The sequence below is a fragment of the Neofelis nebulosa genome, chromosome 3 (assembly GCF_028018385.1).
Source record: "Neofelis nebulosa isolate mNeoNeb1 chromosome 3, mNeoNeb1.pri, whole genome shotgun sequence".
Classification (NCBI taxonomy): domain Eukaryota; kingdom Metazoa; phylum Chordata; class Mammalia; order Carnivora; family Felidae; genus Neofelis; species Neofelis nebulosa.
Window position 1 is genome coordinate 41057686 of NC_080784.1, and position 22988 is coordinate 41080673.

The 22988-nt window shown below is 40.0% G+C and overlaps 1 protein-coding gene across 4 annotated transcripts in view; it reads right to left on the bottom strand.

The window, feature by feature from the left end:
* The window catches only part of HGSNAT (heparan-alpha-glucosaminide N-acetyltransferase), a 54002-nt gene that overhangs the window by 9970 nt on the left and 21044 nt on the right, over nucleotides 1-22988 (bottom strand). For 2 of the 4 annotated variants that reach the window (XM_058720476.1, XM_058720475.1), the window contains exons 3-11: nucleotides 14118-14254; nucleotides 13792-13913; nucleotides 10670-10739; nucleotides 8433-8502; nucleotides 7385-7494; nucleotides 4950-5026; nucleotides 3691-3721; nucleotides 2151-2311; nucleotides 891-1006 (exon numbers count right to left, since the gene is read on the bottom strand). In XM_058720476.1, the coding sequence (XP_058576459.1) occupies nucleotides 891-1006; nucleotides 2151-2311; nucleotides 3691-3721; nucleotides 4950-5026; nucleotides 7385-7494; nucleotides 8433-8502; nucleotides 10670-10739; nucleotides 13792-13913; nucleotides 14118-14254 (894 nt within the window). Of the gene's footprint in view, nucleotides 1-890; nucleotides 1007-2150; nucleotides 2312-3690; nucleotides 3722-4949; nucleotides 5027-7384; nucleotides 7495-8432; nucleotides 8503-10669; nucleotides 10740-13791; nucleotides 13914-14117; nucleotides 14255-22988 lie in introns of those variants that run through there. The other 2 variants (XM_058720477.1, XM_058720478.1) reach the window with 2 other exon arrangements.

Below are 22988 nucleotides of genomic sequence, written 5' to 3' on the forward strand. Positions count from 1 at the left end.
ACACAACTTTATAAATTAAGTAGGATCCCAAGTGGAAGAACTTTAACACTTCTTCCTAAATTTTTACCTCTACCAGGGAAAAAAAGAGCTCCACCTGGGTAAACTCACTGAGCAATTTATATTAAGACAGAAAGCAATCACAAGGGGCGCCTGGGTGGCTCAGTTGGTTAAGCGTCCAACTTCAGCTCAGGTCATGATCTTGCGGTTCGAGGTTCAAGCCCCACATCAAGCTCTGTGCTGACAGCTCAGAGCTGGAGCCTGCTTTGGATTCTAGGTCTCCCTGTGTCTGCCCTTCCTCCACTCGCACTCTGTCTTCTGCCTCTCTCTCAAAAATAAACATTAAAAAAAAAAAGAAAGAAAGCAATCATGAAAGAAATGAAACTCTCACATACTTCCTACAAATAAATACTAACTAGCCAAAGACAATACTGTCATTCTCCTCCACCCTACCTTGGCATTTTTCCTCCAAGTTGAATCTTCACAGCATGTATACAGACACTGAAATGTTTCATGAGTTTCTATATATCTTATACTGCAAGGAATTAAAAAATTGGCAGTAATGCCCCAAAAGACTAAACTAGCAAACTGGATGATGGTGATATTATTTAATGCCATCAAAATGCATCTGATCACTGGACACTTAAAAATTTATTAGGAGGGGAGATCTCATGTTATGTGTTTTTTCCCCATAATAAAGAAAAACGATTGATGTAAAGACTAAATAAAAATAACTAATTGAAGGAAAAAAATAATGCATTTGACTAACAGAGTCTACTGACTCTGAGTCTACTGACATACAGTACTGTGCTCAGCACTAAAGAAGGTTCTGAAAATCATACAGTGATTTCTGCACCCCCAGCCCCATCATGTTTAAAAGTAGGTTTTCTCACCGAGGCACAGCTTTCAGGCACAGGTTTGGCAAAGATGAGCTCTAACACGGCAACCACAAAGTAGGTCACCCCCAGCCGCTGGAGCACACCAGGGATTCGCACCTTATCCCAAGACACTATAGAAGGCACAAGTTAAGTAAAGTGTTAGCCAGAATTCCTCTTCCTGCCCAAGACAACATTATTTTTTTCTAAGGGGGAAAGTACTCTATTGTACTTAAGTACACTTTGAAGCTCTTGGAGATAGTAATACATATGGGATTCAGCTCAACCTCACAGCTGGAAGTGGCCAGCTGGGACATGGGGACAAGAATACGTGCCTTCCTTGGGTGTGGGACAAAGCAAGGACTACCTGGGCCCTGGGGTTCCTCCCCTGGCCCTTTGTCACACCAGGCATGGGTTCAACCAGCTGTCACATCCACCATCAACTTGCAGAGCCAGCACAGGCCACAAATAGATTCTCCCTGTCCTACAGGCTACGTGACTACTCACTGGAAGAGTGTGACCATGTGATGAGCCCTACAATGTATCCTCCTGGGAGCAGTGGTTCACTTTTTGAAGATCCACTGAATCAACTATTATGTGACACCTTTCCTTATAACCCCAAATGGAAGTGACCTCTACCTCCTCCTAATGTGCTTCTAAGCTGAAGGGACCACATGACTCTTGTCCAGGTAACTGTGTCCTGTTTTACTAATGACACTGCAAGCCCCTTGAGTACAGCAACCACCAATTTCCCTGACTCTGACGCTGGTCCCAGGCACAGGGTGTGTGTCCTTCCCTCAAGCTTCCTGCGTCGCTCACACTGCTAAACAACAACAAAGATATTCCTTCCCAGCAACCCAGCAGGCATACAGGTGATAACCAAGGTGGATTGTTGAACTACCACACAACAGCCTTATTATGAAAGCTGATGAATCCAAAGAGGCAGGAGGGCAGGGTCTGAGAACCAGGTGACCTGATCTGGCTCTACTCTGTCCCTGCACTTGGAAGATCCACAGAAAGCACTTTAATCTCTCTGGGACTCAGAGTCTTCCTTTGGACAGCAGAAGGATTTGAGTAGTCTTGGAAGCTCCTCCCAGGTCTGAAGTCCCAAGATAATAATAATAATACCCGATGTTATACAAGCATGTTTACACTTTTCTAATAACTGTTCTTTTTGCAGGAACCTGAGATGAAGGAATTATATTTCTTTTTAATTCTCATACATAGTTTTCCTATTTCAACCCAAATATATACAAAAACAGGGGAAAAAATACTTACATGGACCAAGGCAGTAATTGGGGTTCACAATGAACATTCCTATACAGATTAACAAGAAACTCCTCCATCCAATTTTCCCCATCAATTTGAGTTTTGAACATCCTCGCTGCAATATGGAAGTCATTGACAGAAAAATCGAAGATCCCATAATAAATACAAACCTAAAAAAAAAGACAGCTATTAAAAGGTGGCCATTTCTAGGGTGGTTTTACTTTTTTATCTATATGTCATCACTATTTCATAATCTACTACATACAAGAAGCAACACCTGATTTTCTAAAGTGGCTAATTATTGAAGTAACATTGGAGGAGGAATCAGAAGGTAACCCTGTTGGCCTATAAGGTTTGTGCACCTTCAAGTCCTATCCTAGAAGGAAAATTCTTCAGGGCTGAGTGCAGTTTCCAAGGACAAGACTTCCTTTTAGTTGTCAAAGACAACAATGATGAAGAAGATGCTACAATCTGCAGAACCTGATATTCACTAGCACACCCTCAAAGTCCTTGAGAAACAATGCATTTCAATCATTTCTAAATTCACTCTTTTGCCTGGAAAAAAAAAAAGGAAGTTTTTTTTTTTTCTAATTTTGTCTGAGCCACCCACCTCTTTTCCTTCCTTTTTACTATACTAATCCTTTAAAAAAAAAAAAGCCAGAAGAGCAGTCTTTCTAATTACTGGGTGTGGGGTTAACAGAAGATGAGAGTTTGCTCTTTGGTTCCCCCAGCTTCCTTTCTTGGGGTCACCTAATTGGATAAAAGTGTCTAGTAACAGGAACAGAAACCCATTTCCTATAGGGAACCTTGTAAAGAATATACATAAGTAATTACCTAGTCTTCAGACATATAAAACTTCCTCCTCCCCAAACCCATCTCAAAAAAAGAACCTTAGCTCTCCTGCAAAAAACCCTGAATGCATATTAGTGATGGAACCCAAGGGATCAAAGACCTAAACCAACAGCCAGTACTACCTCCTAAAGATGGAACAAAGTTGCTCCAAGAGTCACGAGCAAAGACACAAATTCCACATTGTACAGGAAGTCAAGGTCCCTTAACAAGGTGAACAAACCACAGATGATCAGTGATGGAGTGGGTCACTCACTCCAGGATTATTTTACATTTTAATTTATTACTATCATTACCCTGTTACATACCTTATCAGAATTTCCTGATGCCAATACACTACATTTCTTTCAGGAACTGATTTTTATATTTATTTTCAGGATGAATGGGATTTAACTACATATTCAGAATTTATGATTTCCTACAAGATTCCAGGATCTCGAATACCATATCTACAGTAACAAAATGTTCCCTCTGAAATCACTCATCTTTTATAAGCAGGCCTTATGCAAGCCCTGTGCCAAGTATAGGAACTATCCAGTAACACAATTTACAGAAGGACCTCATGAGGGCAGACAACTGTGAGTAACATAGGCCTGTGGCCCAGAACTCAAGGCTGGTCTCAGAGAAAGGCTCCAGCATCTGCTGAAAAAACAAAAACCTGGATGACTTATGGAAGAGCTGGTGGGAGACTGCAACTCACCATGGGAATACGAGGTCGGCCACCGTCAGTCCTGGAGAATAACACAAGAACAAGAGTAAGGAAAAGGACTCTAGAATGTAAATACATCCTAAATCTAGATTGGCACCATTATATACTAATATATATGGAAAGTAAACTCACGCAAAGAGTTCACAGGAAAACACTGGGAAGTAACACGCACAGAGACTCCCTGGAGACTCTGCAACTGGTCACTAGGCCTGAGACATTTCCTAAGAACATAACTGGGCATGGGAGAGCCAAAGTAGCAGTGTGTAGACAAGTCTGTTATCTTCGAGCAGTGTTACTCAAAATCCATTCTTAAACCAACTACTAAGCCAGATTCACAGCCATTACTAACCACCACTCAGGACCAACCTGAGTTCAATGGCACCCCTGAGGAGGACCATGAGTCGTAGAAGACAGAACTCCCATGTGGCTGGAATAAAAAGCATATCTGGGCGCTTGGGTGGCTCAGTCGGTTAAGTGTCCAACTTCGGCTCAGGTAATGATCTCATAGTTCATGAGTTCGAGCCCCACATCAGGCTCTGTACTGACAGCTCAGAGCCTGGAACCTGCTTTGGATTCTATGTCTTCCTCTCCCTCTGCCCCTCCCCTGCTTGTGCTCTCTCTCTCTCTCTCTCTCTCAAAAATAAATAAACATTAAAACAAATTTTTTTAAGAATATTTTTTTAAAAAAGACATATCTACAATATGACAAAAATCGTTTACAACTAAATTTTTTTTTTTTTAATTTTTTTTTTCAACGTTTTTTATTTATTTTTGGGACAGAGAGAGACAGAGCATGAACGGGGGAGGGGCAGAGAGAGAGGGAGACACAGAATCGGAAACAGGCTCCAGGCTCCGAGCCATCAGCCCAGAGCCTGATGCGGGGCTCGAACTCACGGACCGCGAGATCGTGACCTGGCTGAAGTCGGCGCTCAACCGACTGCACCACCCAGGCGCCCCTACAACTAAATTCTTAACAGCTTCTGCAGAGGCCCATGGTCCTGCAGCAGAGCTCAGATGTCTACATGTTACCACAGTGAACCACTGCAAGGCCAGCACACAAAAGCAAGAACAAAACACAAAGAGTTAATGGAATCATCCAAAGATCATCCTATGGGGGCAGGAGCTCAGCACTCAAAGGAGGCTGGTGGGGCATCATCTCTGAGCTCCTGAGGGGATGCCGAGAGGTTCTCTTACCCACGCTTCTTTGAGGGGTTCTACACAAGCAATGCTACCCTAAGGAAATATCTTACCATTCCAACTTGAGTGTTTGAAGTACCAATATTTTCCTCCTCCATAATTAACGAAGACCATAAGGATGAGAGCTATCCTGTAAAGCAGCAAAGGGCACACTTTCAGAGCTTGCACACATGACAAGGAATGGCCCAACTGTAAGAGACACATTTATACTCACAAGGGGCAGTCACAACACAGAGGACACTTACAGAGCAGGAAGCCATTCTTTCTAATCACTGTAATTAAGGCCCTAACACAAAGCCCTTCTGTTGCCAACATTTCCAACATGATTTTTTTTTCTTAATTTTAGAGAGACAAAAGACAGCATGAGTCGGGGAGGGGCAGAGAGGAAGAGAGAGAGAATCCCAAGCAGCTCCATACTGTAAGCACAGAGCCTAATATGGGGTTTGATCTAATGAACCCTGAGATCATGACCTGAGCTGAAACCAAGAGTCGGATGCTTAGCCAACTGAGCCACCCAGGCGCCCCTCCAATGTGATTTCTTAAAAGAAAGTTACACTGACGCTAAACTGTGTAACTTGAAAACAAAGCAAACATTTCCCATCACTCAGTTTCACACTAATCACTTAGAAGTCTCAGGTTAGGGGCGCCTGGGTGGCTCAGTCGGTTGAGCGCCGACTTCGGCTCAGGTCACGATCTTGCGGTCCGTGAGTTCGAGCCCCGCATTGGGCTCTGTGCTGACAGCTCAGAGCCCGGAGCCTGTTTCAGATTCTGTGTCTCCCTCTCTCTGACCCTCCCCCATTCATGCTCTGTCTCTGTCTCAAAAATAAATAAACATTAAAAAAAAAAAAAAAAAGAAGTCTCAGGTTAAAGAACTGTAATAGAAGGCATACAGTTGTTAGAGCTGAGGGCTCAAATCATGGGCCCTCCTCTCTTACGAGGGCAAGACTCTTATCAGTTACCTCAGTGTGCTTCTCTGTAAGAGGGGAAACACACCCACAGGGGCCACTGGGACTACTGAGGAGAATAATGTATATCCTGGTGCCCAACCAGTGCTTGGCATATTTTAGGCACTTAATAAATGTTAGTCTACCTGAGAACATCTCATTTCTAAAAGCAGCAAAATGAGAATTAAAAAAAGAAAGAGGAATATGATAAAATAGACTCTGAATACTTGACTGTTTGATGCTAATTCTGCAGGATACTGAAGAATGAAGACTTTAGTGTGTCAGTGAGGTTATTGCCTGGCTGTCCCCAGGCGACCTCGGGCAAATTACCTAACTCTTCATCAGTACAACAGGCATATTAAAAGTTTATACCTCATAGGGTGGTGGAGAGACTGAATAAATTATGACAAGGAGGTGCCTGGCACAGGGCAAGAATTCAAAAATTGTTACCAATGTTCATTACTCTCATTATTGCCTGGCTTCAAATATACACCCCAGGAGCACTCAGCATCTGGGGAGGCTGGGACAGAATTATAAGGTTATCACTGGAGTTTAAAAGCCCTCCGTGGGCAGAAATGGAAGGCCTGACACCTAGATGTTTATTTTCAGCTATATAGGTTTTTCTTTTTAAGGTTTTACTTTTATTCCAGTTATCATACAGTGTAATATTAGTTTCAGGTGTACAATACAGTGATTCAACACTTCCATAGAACACCTGGTGCTCATCACAAGTGCACTCCTCGATCCCCATCACCTATTTCTTCCATTCCCCACCCTCCTCCCCTCAGGTAACCATCAGTTTGTCCTCTATAGTTAAGAGTCTGTTTCTCCATTTGCCTCACTCTCTCTCTTTTTTTATCCCTTTGCTCATTAGTATTGCTTCTTAAATTCCACATATGGGTGAAATCATATGGTATTTGTGTTTCTCTGACTGGCTTATTTCACTTAACATCATACTCTCTGGCCCCATCCAGGTCATTGCAAATGGCTCAAGCTATACAGTTTTACGCTTTATTTTCAGAGTTGGGTCCTGGCCCTCACTCTTCTACCTGAACTCTAAAAGAAAAACAACTTGTTGTATGACTCTGTGGATTTGCTACCAAAAGGGCCTGATATTCTAGCTGTTCTGCTAGCAGTGGGGAAGGGCCAGGACAGACACCAGCAACGGCTGGTGCTTCACTTCCAGACCGGCACAGCTTCCCATTTGGCAAGCTGCTCACGGGACACAGGGGTGCAGATGGTCATAGAGGCCCCATGTGCAGCTGCCTGCCCACAGGTGAATGACCTTAACTCAGGAGAATCTACATACCAGTGGAAACGTTCTGGGCTGCACCCCTCGACTCCTCTCTTGCAACTATTATATTTGCTATCGTGACAGTTTTTGAGAAGGGAGAGACCACTGATTTATTTTTACAGCAAGAAGTCCTGCCTACCCTACAAGGTAAATGATATGTAAAAACACCTTAAGTTAGAAGTGTGTTTATGTGCAAACATGTGATCCTGGAATACCTGTGCCCACCGTGTCCCAAGGGAGCCCCACATACCCCCTGAATGTGTCTACACAGCGGAGGCGCGGAGGCGAGGCAGGTGGACACCATCCTCCTGGTTCAGTATCGCCACCGAGTGAGTCTGCCCTGCTTGGAGACCCCAGCTCCTTCAGAAAAATGGGGAGAAAGACATGCCGGTTCATAATGCTGGCAAGTAAATTTCAGTAATCTGTTTTTTAGGGAAGAAATTAACAGAATAGAGAGCTAAAACTCGTCCTGAACAATCCTTTAATCTGCTTTTGTAAGATTCCACCCAGAGGTTTAGTTTTCCACGTTATTTGGTTTTTATGCCGTCTGCTGAGCCTGCAGCTGCCATGTTGATCAATGACCACAAAAAACCAGTCCATGAGTGCATCTGGTACAAGGCTACAAATAAGTATGTCCATAAATGGACAGGAGTGTGCCCATAATGAATTTAACACAATATGTTTAACCATCATAGGAGGCCACTGATTTATAGATTTCATATGGATGTCTCTTATTTTTGACACCCTCTACCTAACTGTATTGACTCAACAGTGCTGCCTGCAGAGGGAAAAATGTCTCCACATCATGCATACAATGCAGCCCAAAGTTCCAACTCACTAGAAAAGAGAAGGGGATCCTGCCCTTCACCAGAGCCGAAGAGAAGGCTGCTTGCTCTTTATTAAGAATACAGAACATTGGGGCGCCTGGGTGGCGCAGTCGGTTAAGCGTCCGACTTCAGCCAGGTCACGATCTCACGGTCTGTGAGTTCGAGCCCCGCGTCAGGCTCTGGGCTGATGGCTCAGAGCCTGGAGCCTGTTTCCGATTCTGTGTCTCCCTCTCTCTCTGTCCCTCCCCCGTTCATGCTCTGTCTCTCTCTGTCCCAAAAAATAAAATAAACGTTGAAAAAAAAAAAATTAAAAAAAAAAAAAAAAAAAAAGAATACAGAACACATGACCTGGCCCTCTACAATATAAATAACATTAATTAAGCCAGACAATAAGTATTATTAAACACAGAATTATAAATTCCAAATCTAGAAAACCACCCAGACCACACATGATGCATTCTAATAACTCACAGAATTGATCAGGCGATCAGTTTCCCGTGAATTTATTGCTTTAGAAATCCAATTATGAAAGTCATCCAAACTGTAAATAAATAAAAAAGTCTGTTAATTTATTCCCTTTGGCAAATTTTTCAAAACGATTGGATAGCATATTCAAAGAAAATTAATTTGAAGTTCATATTCTATACAAGTCAAAGAAATAAACATTTTACAGTATCATTATGTGTGGTCGATCTTCCTTCATCCACACTCCCACCCACCACCCCCTTTCCTGCCTTAGATTGATTATTTTAAAGAATCCCAGACAGGTATCATTTTATCATTTTAGTATGGATCTCTAATAAATAAAAGACTCTTTTTTTAAAAACAGAACTACAGTTCCATGATTACATTTTAAAATATTATCAATAATTCCTAGTATCACCAAACAGCTGGTTCAATTTGTCTCATAAGTTTTTTTCTCCAGTTTATTTGTTCAGATCAGTTTATAAACATGAACCATATATTTAATGCACATATTCTTATTTCTTCTCTTTTTTCCCTACAACATACTCTTCTTTCTACCTCATTCAGCATTGGTAACATCACCACCACATGAAAAATATTAAAACAGAGACATCTAAGGAAGGCCGAAAGGAGAACTTAAGATATTTAAAAATTAGAATTTTTAAAACGCCCTTAATTTTCTTGTATTTTCTTGTCTTCCCAGTGAAAGGCGAGAGACCCTGTATTCTTACTACTGCCTCAGATTCTTCTGGTTCAGACAAACCTAAGCATTCTGGGACTCCCACGGGTACACTGGAAAGTAATAAGCAAGGGACGAGGGACTCTTGCTTGCCAGCAGAGCATTCTGCCTACAAGGCTGCAGAGGCAGAATCACATGCAATTTCAATTCCACAGTGGAGTGAGGTGCGATTTCTTCCCTGTGCAAGAGCTCAAGATCAGAGACCAATTACCTTAAAAAGTGATGTCATAGAGCCATTCATATTGAAAGCACCAAATGAATACACTGTAATAAACTGGAACAGTATCTGCATCTTATCTTATCAAAAGATTGACAAGACAATGGCTTAATTCAAAGAAATGAAACCCCTCCGATAAAATTACACTCTGCCCCTAAAAAGCAGTTAAGTGAAAAATATGCTTCTGAGCAAGAAGTAGTCCTTTTACCCTTCCAGACCCTTATATTTCTGGGATGCACAAAGGGAAGAGGGCCAGACTCCATAGACTCCCCAAAGCTGCTGGGTTTCCCCAAGCTGGCAGGCAGACTTGGACTAGGTTTTTTTTTTCTAGTTTAGATATGGCTCACCCATAACACCTTGTGATTTATGAGATTCTAACAGACGGAGCATTCCAATCAATCTTATTTCTTTAAAAACATGAAAGAACTTTCCTTTGAACGGTGATCTGCCAGGCCTAGATCTATTTTTAATATTTATTTTTGAGAGAGAGAGAGACACAGCGTGAGCAGGGAAGGGGCAGAGAGAGAGAGAGAGAGACACAGAGCCCAAAGTAGCTCCAGGCTCCGAGCTGTCAGCACAGAGCCTGACGTGGGGCTCAAACTCACAAACCGCAAGATCATGACCTGAACCAAGGTTGGACTCTAAACCCACTGAACCACCCAGGCACCACAGGCCTGGATCTATTTTACTTTCTTGTTTTTTTATTTTTCCAGTCTACTAATTCACTCTCACCCGACTCACTGTTAACCAGACAGACAGGGGAGAAGGAATCCCCTGGCTAAGCTGCCTGCCCGTCCTAACCAGGGCAAAGCAAGTCCATGCTGCTGAGGTGTAAAGGTCCAGCCCCCCATCTTCCATCTCTGTGCTAGATGCCCAGCTGGCAGGAGTTGGGATGCTGGCCCAGAGGCGGCCAGAGAGGGGGACGAAGAACACAATGGGGCAGCCACCTCCTGAAATCAGCCCAGGCTTCTCCCACTCACTACAAAAGCAAGCTGCGAGATTCTTTCTGGAAATAATGCCTTCTCAAGCATTTTCTTCTATTTTTTTAGCCATTTGGGAGGATTGAAGGCAAAGATCCATTCAAACTAGTTATCATTTCCCTGAAGTCAGGGACCATCGCTTAGTCTACAGTGGTCCCTAATACCCAGGACTGGACTGGCCATGGAGGACACAATAAGCATTCATTTAATCAAAGAATAACAGTCATTTAAAGAGTCAGACTATCCTGGATATCCTTTTTCTATATTCTACTCCCCCCAACTGTGTCCTCCCCTAACATCTGCTTACCTCAGTAAAAACCTGAGAAATGAGACTGCAATGATGATTGCCACACCAATAAGGAAAGCGACACACACAGCTAGAAAAATCAAAGAAAACACGGTATCACCAAAATGGCATCATAAGCATCGAAGCTGTCACGTCACTACATTTCATCTGTAAGTCAAAAAAAGCAAACAAAAATGGAAACAAGTGAGGGAAAAGCCTATATTCTCATGCTAACTTTCCTATATTCCTATAAACAATTGAGAACACTCGTCATTAGGGGAATGCTAATTTTCATTATGAAAAATATAAAACATCTACAAAAGAACAGAGATTTGTATAATACGCCCACATATACGCATCCCTAGATGCATAGTATTATCTAGTATTATCAACATACTGTCACTCTTGCTTCATCTACTGCTACTCTCCCTCTGCTTTTTATTTATTTATTTATTTTGAGAGAGAGAGCATGAGTGGGGGAGGGGCAAAGAGGTGGGGAGAGAGAATCCCAAGCAGGCTCCGCACTGTCAGCTCAGAGCCCGATGTGGGGCTTGATCCCACGAACCGTGAGATCATGACCTGAGCCAAAATCAAGAGCCAGACACTTAACCAACTGAGCCACCCAGAAGCACCCCTTGCCTGTAGTATTTTTAAGCAAATCCCAGACATCATGTCATCTCCTCCATCCATCTTCCATACGTATCTCTAAAGCACAGACCTCATAAAAGACATGTCAGCATCATGCAACTCCTGACATGGGCGCACTGAGAAGGCTTCTGTAGTAATCTACCAAAAATGCACACCCTCTACCTAGTTAAGAGAAAACATGTTGCACTTTGCAAGCAAGTGCAAATAACAAAATAACTGACCAGTCCTCTTCAAAAGTGTCAAGATCATGAAAGAAAAAAAAGGCTGCAGAGACCCAACAACTAAATGGGCTGTGGGATCCTGCACTACATCCTGGACCAAAAGGGGGGAGCCTTAGAAGGGACAACTGGAGAAATCTGAAAAGCCTATACATCAGTTAATAGCACTATACCGATGTTAACATCCTTGTTTCGATCGTATATATGGGATAACTGTACTATGATTACATAGTTTAGGAGAAGCTAGGAGAAAAGTAAATGGGAACTCCTTTTTGCAATGTTTCTAAAATTATTTCAAAATTAAAAGTTTCTTAAAAATGGACCCTTTGTTATATAATCACAACGTCATTAACAATTCTCTGGCTAACACTGCAACCATATTCCAATTTCTCTAGTTATCTCAAAAAGGTTTTTTGTAGTTACTGTGTTCAGATCAGGACCCAAACATGGTTCCCATTTTGTATTTGCTTGTTATGGCTCTTCAGTCACATCTAATCATAAGTAGCCATTGACCTGTTTGAAATAAGTCGTCTATTAGTATGTCTCCTGTTCTAGATCTGTCAGTATATTTCCTCATGGTGTCACTGGACTTGTTCTTCTATCCTCCAAAGGTTCTATAAAGGGGAAATTAGCTGTAAAGTCTTGACTAAAAAAAAAGTTCAACTTTTTTTGGCAAGATTGCTTCACAGATGGAGCTGTGTCTTTCCCACTGCACCATATCAGGAGCACCTGCTGCAACTGCCCACGTGCCCAATGCACGTGTAAGCTGGGGGAAGCCTCAAGCTCCCTTTTCATGTGATGGTTTCATCCACTCATGACTTTTGTGTGCATCAATTCCTTCATTAAGGATTACCATATATTCTGCCATTCTGTCACATGTATTAGCTGGAATTATTCCCTAAAGAATTTACCCCCATCATCTCAGACTACATAGTTATTCTAAAATGCAGTTAAAACAGGAAAGGCATGGGATGCCTTGGTGGCTCAGTCGGTTGAGCATCTGACTTGATTTTGGCTTGGGTCATGATCCCAGGGTCGTGGGATTGAGCCATGCATCAGGCTCTGTGCTGAGCAAGAAGCTTGCTTATAATTCTGTCCCCATTCCCCTGCTCTAAAATAAAAATAAAACAAAAACAAAACAAAACAAACAAACAAAAACGGGAAAGGCAGGATAAATGCTTAGTTCCTTCCTTTCAATTGATAATTTTAAGTCACTCCAGTTAACATCAGGTGGTCCTTGTTATCTCCCAAGGCAACCAAAGTATTGTTTTTGTGTAGGGGAGGGGCTTTGTTTTTTGGTTGTTGTTGTTTTTAAATTTACTTATTTATTTTGAGAGAGAGAGAGTGCGTAGGGGAGGGGGGGTGGGGAGAGAGAGAGAGAGAGAGAGAGAGAGAGAGAGAGAGAATCCCAAGCAGGTTCCATGCTGTCAGCACATAGCCACCCAACTTGGGGCTTAATCTCATGAACGATTAGATCATGACCTGAGCTGAAACCAAGAGTAGGATACGTAACCGACTGAGCCACCCAGGCGCCCTCAGCTTTGTTCTTTTTCTTTCATAACAAACTTTGGTTTTTGTACATACAATGTGTTTCCATCAATGACATTCCTTATTCTTTTTAATGCTTCAACTGTCCCATGTTGGTCCTTTCATTCTTTTTGGGGGGCTCTTACATTCTTTTGACCTGACCCTATGGTCTTCAAAAGCTTCACTGTAGACAAGTACTTATTAATGCTCCTGGGGGTTATTATATTATCTAATGGGGGCTCAGACTGACAGATTTTCTTCAGTGGAGTTATTACAGAATGAACAGTCCCTCCTTAATCTAAGGGACTTCTGGATGGTCCATGTAAGACACATACAGAGAATACTGTGCCCTATATCCTAAAACAAGGAAGATACTTGACAGTCATTTCCCCTATTTCCAGTTTGTTCCCATTGCATTAACTTTTTTTTGGTTATTTATGCTTCATAATTAAACTAAATAACACCTATGAGAATATGTTGGTCATATAATTTTCTTAAATATCACATAATTTTCTTAGCATACACTAACGATACAATAAATACATCATAAGTATACAATAAATATAATGTACTTATAATACAACTGTACAATAAATATAAATAAATACAATAAATACATTATAAATAACTAAATAAGGCAGATAACCTATAATTCAGGTTTTAAAGTACACAAAGTGTCACAAGCAGTACTCAAAAACTAAAATCTTTGAAATACAAATTTAAGAAAATTAACAAACAGCATATACGTACGAAGGTTACTGTCAATTGGATTCTTATTGACAACTACGTCACAAGCAATTTCATTGACTCCATTATGGACGTGCTTTACCAAGAGTGAATAGTTTCCAAATTCTCCAAATTTATATTCCAGCCTACAAAAATTTGGTAAATTTAAGAAAAATGGTTAGATTAGGAAATAAGGAGTGGATTATGGTAATGTCATCAAGGCAGAGTGACAGACCAGGAAAGATATTTAAAAATACTGTATTTTGAAGGAAGGAAAAGCTGAAAAGCAAATAGGGATGAAAAAATAGAAAATGCAGGTGTCAGCAGATCACATTAAAGCAGATACGAACCTACAAACTTCCTTCTCTTCCACAGTGTCATTAAGTTGCAGGATAGATCCATGCTGGGTGCTCACAGCAACCGCCGCAATGCTAGGCTTCCCAGGTTTTCCACTCCAGGAAACATTTACTAGAACCTGAAATGAGCACTGTAAAACAGAAACACAAGCCACTGTGAGAGGTGTTTGAAAGTCAGGTGGCTGTTGGAGCACATGAACACCCACCCATCTGAAATCCTGAGGTGACTTTTCCTTCATACTTGTAATTTTTTTTATGTTTATTTATTTTTGAGAGACACAGAGACAGCACAAGAGGGGGAGGGGCAGAGAGACAGGGAGACAGATAATCCCAACCAGGTTCCATGCTGTCAGCCCGATGTGGGGCACAAAACCACAAAACCACGAGGTCATGACCTGAGTCGAAACCAAGAGTTGGATGCTTTAAGTGACTAAGCCACCCAGGCACCCATTTTCCTTCATACTTACAAAAAACCTTTTAAATTCCAATAATTTAGATAAAATTTGCTATATAACTATGTGTTGCCATACAATCTTTACTCATGGGTAAATTTTTCACACAATTAATAAATAGAGCATATATTGCCTTGCATTCCATTGTGTTACATATTGTTTAATGAGTAAATTTCCATCATTCTACCTAATTTGCATATTTAAATTTTTTAATGATTGCTTTATAGTCCATTACATACTAAAAATGCATTTAGGCTGCTTTCAAAACTTTTTTAATCTTCTTATGTGTAATTTATATAAATTATGTTCTGAAAGATAAATATAGGGGCATCTGGGTAACTCATTGAGTTAAGCAACCAACTCCTGATTTCGGCTCAGGTCATGATCTCACAGGCTTCATGAGATCAAGCCCCATGTTGGGTTCTGAGCTTACAACATGGAGCTGCTTGGGATTCTCTCTCTGCCCATACCTTCCCCGCTCATGCTCTTTCTCTCCCAAAATAAATACATAAATATTTTTTAAAAAAAGGTAAACATATAGTATATGTAATTACATTTTTAATTTATGTTATACATAATTTATATAACATATCGCTTCCAAAGATCTGTACATGATGTGCTTTTTTTTAAATTTTTAACATTTATTTATTATTGAGAGACAGAGAGAGGCAGAGCATGAGCAGGGGAGGGGCAGAGAGAGGAGGAGACACAGAATCTGAAGCAGGCTCCAGGCTCTGAGCTGTCAGCACAGAGCCCAACATGGGGCTCAAACTCATGAATGGTGAGATCATGACCTCAGCTGAAGTCGGATGCTCAACTGACTAAGCCACCCAGGCGTCCCTGTGCTTTTTTTTTTTTTAATTAATTTATTTTGAGAGAGAGAGAGCGTGTGCATGCACATGCACATGCAGGTGAGGGGCAGAGAGAATCCCAAACAAGCTCTGCATTGTCAGCGTGAAGCCTGACTCAGGGCTCCATCTTATGAACCATGAGATCATGACCTGGGTGGACATCAAGAGTTGGACACTTAACCAACTGAGTCACCCAGGCATTCCTACACATGATATTCTTATTCCTTTAAATTCTTTCCCTAAAATAAATTTCCAAAAATTACATTATTGGATAAAAAATAATCATTTTAATGGTTCTTTTCATATGTGCCCAAACAGTAGTCAAATAAGAAAAATTACAATATATTAGTTCCTCATTAGCCTTACCAAGATTTAAAAATCTTTCTTTTTGTTCATGTACCAAATATTTATGACATCACAGCATTAAGATTACATTTAAGTTATTAAATAATTCAATATTCTTTTATGTTTTTTTACCATTTTATTTATTTTTTTAATTTACGACCAAGTTAGTCAGCATATAGTGTGCAACAATGATTTCAGGAGTTTATTTCTTTTTTAAAATTTTTTTTTTTTTCAACGTTTTTTATTTATTTTTGGGACAGAGAGAGACAGAGCATGAACGGGGGAGGGGCAGAGAGAGAGGGAGACACAGAATCGGAAACAGGCTCCAGGCTCCGAGCCATCAGCCCAGAGCCTGACGCGGGGCTCGAACTCACGGACCGCGAGATCGTGACCTGGCTGAAGTCGGACGCTTAACCGACTGCGCCACCCAGGCGCCCCTCAGGAGTTTATTTCTTAATGCCCCTTACCCATTTAGCCCATCCCCCCTCACACACCCCCTCCAGTAACCCTCTGTTTGTTCCCATATTTAAGAGTCTCTTATGTTTTGTCCCCCTTCCTGTTTTATATTATTTTTGCTTCTCTTCCCTTATGTTCATCTGTTTTGTCTCTTAAAGTCCTCATATGAGTGAAGTCATATGATATTTGTCTTTCTCTGACTAATTTTACTTAGCATAATAACCACTAGTTCCATCCAGGTAGTTGCAAATGGCAAGATTTCATTCTTTTTGATTGCTGAGTAATACTCCATTGTATACATATGGCCACTTCTTCTTTATCCATTAATCCATCGATGGGAATTTGGGCTCTTTCCATACTTTGGCTATTGTTGATAGTGCTGCTATAAACATTGGGTTGCATGTGCCCCTTTGAAACAGCATACCTGTATCCCTTGGATAAATACCTAGTAGTGCAATTGCTGGGTTGTAGGTAGTTCTATTTTTAATTTTTTGAGGAACCACCATACTGTTTTCCAGAGTGGCTGCACAAGTTTGCATTCCCACCAGCAGTACAAAACAGATCCTCTTTCTCTGCATCCTTCCCAACATCTATCATTGCCTAAGTTGATAATGTCAACCCTTTTGACAGGAGTGAGGTGGTATCTCATTGTGGGTTTGATTTGTCTTTCCCTGATGAGTGATGTTGAGCGTTTTCTCATGTGTCGGTTGGCCATCTGGATGTCTTCTTTGGAGAAGTGTCTATTCATGTCTTTTGCCCATTTCTTCACTGGATTCTGTTTTTTGGGTGGGGAGTTTGATAAGTTCTTTATAAATTTTGTATATTAACCCTTTATCTGATATGTCATTTGCAAATAGCTTCTCCCATTCTGTCAGTTGCCTTTTAGTTTTGCTGATTATTTCCTTCAGTGTGCAGAAGCTTTTTATTTTGATGAGGTCCCAATAGTTCATTTTTGCTTTTGTTTCCCTTGCCTCCAGAGAGACACGTGTTGAGTAAGAAGTTGCTGCAGCTGAGGTCAAAGAGGTTTTTGCCTGCTTTCTCCTCGAGGATTTTGATGGCTTCCTGTCTTACATTGAGGTCTTTCATCCATTTTGAGTTCATTTTTGTGTATGGTGTAAGAAAGTGGTCCAGGTTCATTCTTCTGCATGTTGCTGTCCAGTTTTCCCAGCACCACTTGCTGAAGAGACTGTCTTTATTCCATTGGATATTCTTTCCTGCTTTGTCAAAGATTAGTTGGCCATTCGTTTGTGGGTCCATTTCTGAGTGCTCTATTCTGTTCCATTGACCTGAGTGTCTGTTTTTGTGCCAGTACCATACTGTCTTGATGATTACAGCTTTGTAACAAACACAGCTTGAAGTCCGGGATTGTGATGCCTCCTGATTTGGTTTTCTTTTTCAAGACTGCTTTGGCTATTCGGGGTTTTTTCTGGTTTCATACAAATTTTGGGATTGTTTGTTCTAGCTCTGTGAAGAATGCTGGTGTTATTTTGATAGCTATTGCATTGAATATGTAGAGTGCTTTGGGTAGTATTGACATTTGAACAATATTTGTTCTTCCTATCCAGGAGCATGGAATCTTTTTCCATTTTTTTGTGTCTTCAATTTCTTTCATAAGCTTTCTATAGTTTTCAGTGTATAGATTTTTCACCTCTTTGGTTAGATTTATTCCTAGGTATTTTATGGTTTTTGGTGCTACTGTAAATGGGATCGATTCCTTGATTTCTCTTTCTGTTGCTTCACTGTTGATGTATAAGAATGCAATTGATTTCTGTGCATTGATTTTATATCCTGCAACTTTGCTGAATTCATGGATCAGTTCTAGCAGTTTTTTGGCAGAATCTTTTGGGTTTTCCATATAAAGTATCATGTCATCTGCAAAGACTGAAAGTTTGACCTCCTCCTCGCTGATCTGGATGCCTTTTATTTCTTTGTGTTGTCTGATTGCTAAGGCTAAGACTTCCAATCCTATGTTGAATAACAGTGGCGAAAGTGGACATCCCTGCCTTGTTCCAGACCTTAGAGGGAAAGCTCTCATTTTTTTCCCCATTGAGGATGATATTAGCATTGGATCTTTCATATATGGCTTTTATGATCTCGAGGTATGATCCTTCTATTCCCACTTTCTTGAGGGTTTTTATCAAGAAAGGATGCTGTATTTTGTCAAATGCTTTTTCTGCATCTATTGAGAGGATCGTGTGGCTCTTGTCCTTTCTTTTATTGATGTGAAAATCAATCAATGTGATTCACATTGATTGTTTTGCAGATATTGAACCAGCCCTGCGTTCCAGGTATAAATCCCACTTGGTCATGGGGAATAATTTTTTTAATGTATTGTTGGGTCTGGTTGGCTAATATCTTGTTGAGGATTTTTGCATCCATGTTCATCAGGGAAACTGGTCTACAGTTCTCCTTTTTAGTGGGGTCTTTGGTTTTGGAATCAAGGTAATGCTGGCTTCATAGAAAGAGTTTGGAAGTTTTCCTTCCACTTCTATTTTTTTGGAAAAGCTCCAAGAGAATAGGTGTTAACTCTTCCTTAAATGTTTGGTAGAATTCCCCTGGAAAACCATCTGGCCCTGGACTCTTGTTTTTTGGGAGATTTTTGATTCCTAATTCAATTTCTTTACTGGCTATGGGTCTGTTCAAATTTTCTATTTCTTCCTGTTTCAGTTTTGGTAGTTTATATGTTTCTAGGAATTTGTCCATTTCTTCCAGATTGCCCATTTTATTGGTGTGTAATTGTTCATAATATTCTCTCATTATTGTTTGTATTTCTGCTGTGTTGGTTGTGATCTCTCTTCTTTCATTCTTGATTTTATGTATTTGGGTCCTTTCCTTTTTCTTTTTGATCAAACTGGCTAGTGGTTTATCAATTTTGTTAATTCTTGCAAAGAACCAGCTTCTGGTTTTATTGATCTGTTCTACTGTTTTTTTTTTGTTTTTTTTTTTTTTGGTTTCAATAGCATTGATTTCTGCTCTAATCTTTATTATTTCCTGTTTGCTGCTGGTTTGGGGTTTTATTTGCTGTTCTTTTTCCAGCTCTTTAAGGTGTAAGGTTAGGTTGATGTATCTGAGACCTATCTTCCTTCTTTAGGAAGGCCTGGATTGCTATATACTTTCCTCTTATGACCGTCTTTGCTGCATCCCAGAGGTTTTAGGCTGTGGTGTTATCATTTCCATTGGCTTCCAAGTACTTTTTAATTTCCTCTTTAACATCTTGGTTAGCCCATCCATTCTTTAGTAAGACTTTCTTTAGTCTCCAAGTATGTGTTACCTTTCCAAATTTTTTCTTGTGGTTGATTTCAAGTTTCATAACGTTGTGGTCTGAAAATATGCACAGTATGATCTCAATTTTTTGTACTTGTTGAGGGATGATTTACGTCCCAGTAATTACCTATTCTGGAAAACATTCCATGTGCACTGGAGAAGAATGTGTATTCCGCTGCTTTAGGATGAAATGTTCTGAATATATCTGTTAAGTCCATGTGGTCCAGTGTGTCATTCAAAGACATTGTTTCCTTGTTGATTTTCTGTTTAGATGATCTGTCCATTGCTGTGAGTAGGGTGTTGAAGTCCCCTACTATTATGGTATTATTATCAATGAGTTTCTTTATGTCTGTGATTAATTGATTTATATATTTGGGTGATTCCACATTTGGCACATAAATGTTTACAATTGTTAAGTCTTCCTGATGGATAGACCCCTTAATTATGATATAATGTCCTTCTACATCTCTTGTTACAGTCTTTATTTTGAAGTCTAGATTGTCTGATGTAAGTATGGCTATTCCTGCTTTCTTTTGTTGACCATTAACATGATAGATGGTTCTCCATCCCTTTACTTTCAATCTGAAGGTGTCTTTAGGTCTAAAGTGGGTCTCTTGTAAACAGCATATAGATGGATCTTGTTTTCTTATCCATTCTATTACCCTATGTCTTTTGATTGGAGCATTTGGTCCACTGACATTTAAAGTGACTACTGAAAGATATGAATTTATTGCCATTATGTTTCTTGTAGAGTTGGGAGTTTCTGGTGGTGTTCTCTGGTCCTTTCTAGTCTTTGTTGATTTTGGTCTTTTTTTTTTTTGTCTTTTCTCCCCTCAGAGAGTCCCCCTTAAAATTTCTTGCAGGGCTGGTTTAGTGGTGACAAACTCCTTTAATTTGTGTTTCTCTGGGAAACTTTTAATCTCTCCTTCTATTTTTAATGACAGCCTTGCTGGATAAAGAATTCTTGTTTGCATATTTTTCTAATTCAGCACATTGAATATATCCTGCCACTCCTTTCTGGCCTGCCAATTTTCTGTAGATAGATCTGCTGCAAACCCGGTCTGCTGCAAATAGGTCTGCTTCTGTGTTTCCTTGTAGGTTAAGGACTTTTTTTTCCCTTGCTGCTTTCATGATTCTCTACTTGCCTGAGTATTTTGTGAATTTGACTATGATATGCCTTGTCAATGGTTGATTTTTGTTAAATCTAATGGGAGTCCTCTGTGCTTCCTGGATTTTGATGCCTGTATCTTTCCCCAAGTTAGGAACGTTTTCTGCTATGATTTGCTCACATAACCCTTCTACCCCATTTTCTCTCTCTTCATCTTCTGGGACCCCTGTGATTCTGATGTTGTTCCTTTTTTTTTTTTTTAATGTTTATTTATTTTTTGAGAGAGAGAGAGACACAGAGTGTGAGCAGGGGAGGGGCAGAGAGAGAGAGAGGGAGACACAAAATCCGAAGCAGGCTCTAGGCTCTGAGCTGTCACCACAGAGCCCAATTCAGGGCTTGAACTCACAAGCCATGAGATTATGACCTGAGCTGAAGTCAGTTGCTGAACCAACTGAGCCACTCAGACGCCCCTGTATATTCTTCTTTTTTAATATTTTAAAGATACAGTAACATTATTATATTTACCATACTTAGAACATATCTACCTAAGGGAAAAAAAGAAAACTAAATGGCTTTGCTTATACTAATTTACATCTGAAAATAATTAACAGTCAAAAGTAACAGATCACCACTTTGGATTCCTTCACTGCAATGAAAGCCCAGGATTTCTGTCTCCCACTCACTGCTTCTCCCTTCTCACCACCTCCAGATCTACTGAGGAATACTGTTTATGATGCTAAAAAACAATTTTTGTTTTCTTTTTTTGTCATTTACACCTTACTTTAAGTCAGCTATAATAATTACTCATATTTAACATTACAATACTAACCTTCTTCCCATTTTTGTTCTCTTTTAAAGCACACACACACACACAAATCACTTGCTGACACATGGGATCTTTAGCTGTCTTGAAGCTATGAAATCTAGTCGACACTTTTTTTTAATGTTTATGTGTTTTTTAATGTGTATGTCTCTTAAGTGTTTCTACTTTAAGGAAAGGAAATTCTCATTTAGCCAGATAACTTATCTTGAGGACATATCTTCAACTGGTAAGCCCACCATTCCCGGGTATTTATTATCTGGCTTATGGTACAAATTATTAAAATTTGCATTCCTTTGAATATGTATTCCTATATTTGCTTAAAGATTTAAAAATTATCATTAACGTTCCAAATTTAAAACAGGTTTTGTCTCAATTCTATTTTCTGGTTAACCATTACAGGCTCATAAAGTGTCTTTCCAATTTCCAGACTATAAAGTCTTCTCTGGAATTATGGGACATTTTCTACAACTGTGTTTCAATGAAAACTCTACCACCCCTTTACACATTTTCCTAAAACAAAATTATCTCCACGCTCTTGTAAATAAATTAGCAGTTTTTTTCCCCGAGCTGGTCTCAGGTAGCTAATTCTGTTTTTTGATTCTTTACTGTCACCAGCATCACTGTTTTGTATCAATTATTCTACTGTTTTTATTCTAAAGATGCTTTAGTTGTCCTATGGCTAATACCCTGGCAATGCACTCTTTTTTCCCCCTCACATTGTTTTTCTGTAAATTTTAGGCCTTTATTGTCTGTTTAGAAGACATTTTGCTCATTCTCTGAATTATCTATGATTCTTGTGGCTTTGAAATTCAGCTATTATTGATATTTTTTTCAAGTTTCTTTTAGGTCCTTCACATAGACTGATAAAGCTTTCCTTTGTCTTTGCTATATATTTTTTTAACACTATACATTTTCTTTGCTTCATATGACTTTGTAGAGCTCTCAGTGAGTTTAATCAAACAGAGGGGGGACCATCCATCACCTCTTCAGCTGGTATGCACACTGGGGATTTGTTTGTTTGTTTGTTTGTTTGTTTGTTAAAAGCTATTTATGGCAAACAGGTCCCTAAACAGTCTCTGACTTACTGTAGTTTGATTTATGGTTATTCAACTTTATCATAGTATGAAAGCAATATGCATTCAGTAGAAACTGTACTTGGAATTTTGAATTTTCATCTTTTCCTGGGCTAGCACTATGCAGTAGGACCCTCTGTCATGATGGAAGTCAGCAGCAGCAAAGTAAAGTCCAGTCAGCCATGCAACCCTGGGGGTCAGTGACTGAGAAGCTGTGGGCTAGTGTAAGTGCTCTGAGCATGTGTAAGGAAGGCTGGACTACACTATGATGTTCAGTAAGTTACGTGTATTCAATGCATTTTTGTCTTAAAGTATTTTCAATTTACAGGGGGATGCAATCCATGGGAGGAAAATCTATACATTAAAATTCCTCCTCTGAAGGTGGTACACTGAAGTGCTCAATTTGGAAATGAAGATGATTTTATTTTACCTGTAAGAACAGTCTTGTACTTAAAAAGCAGCAAGGTCTAGTAATTGTACCTTGAGATAAAAT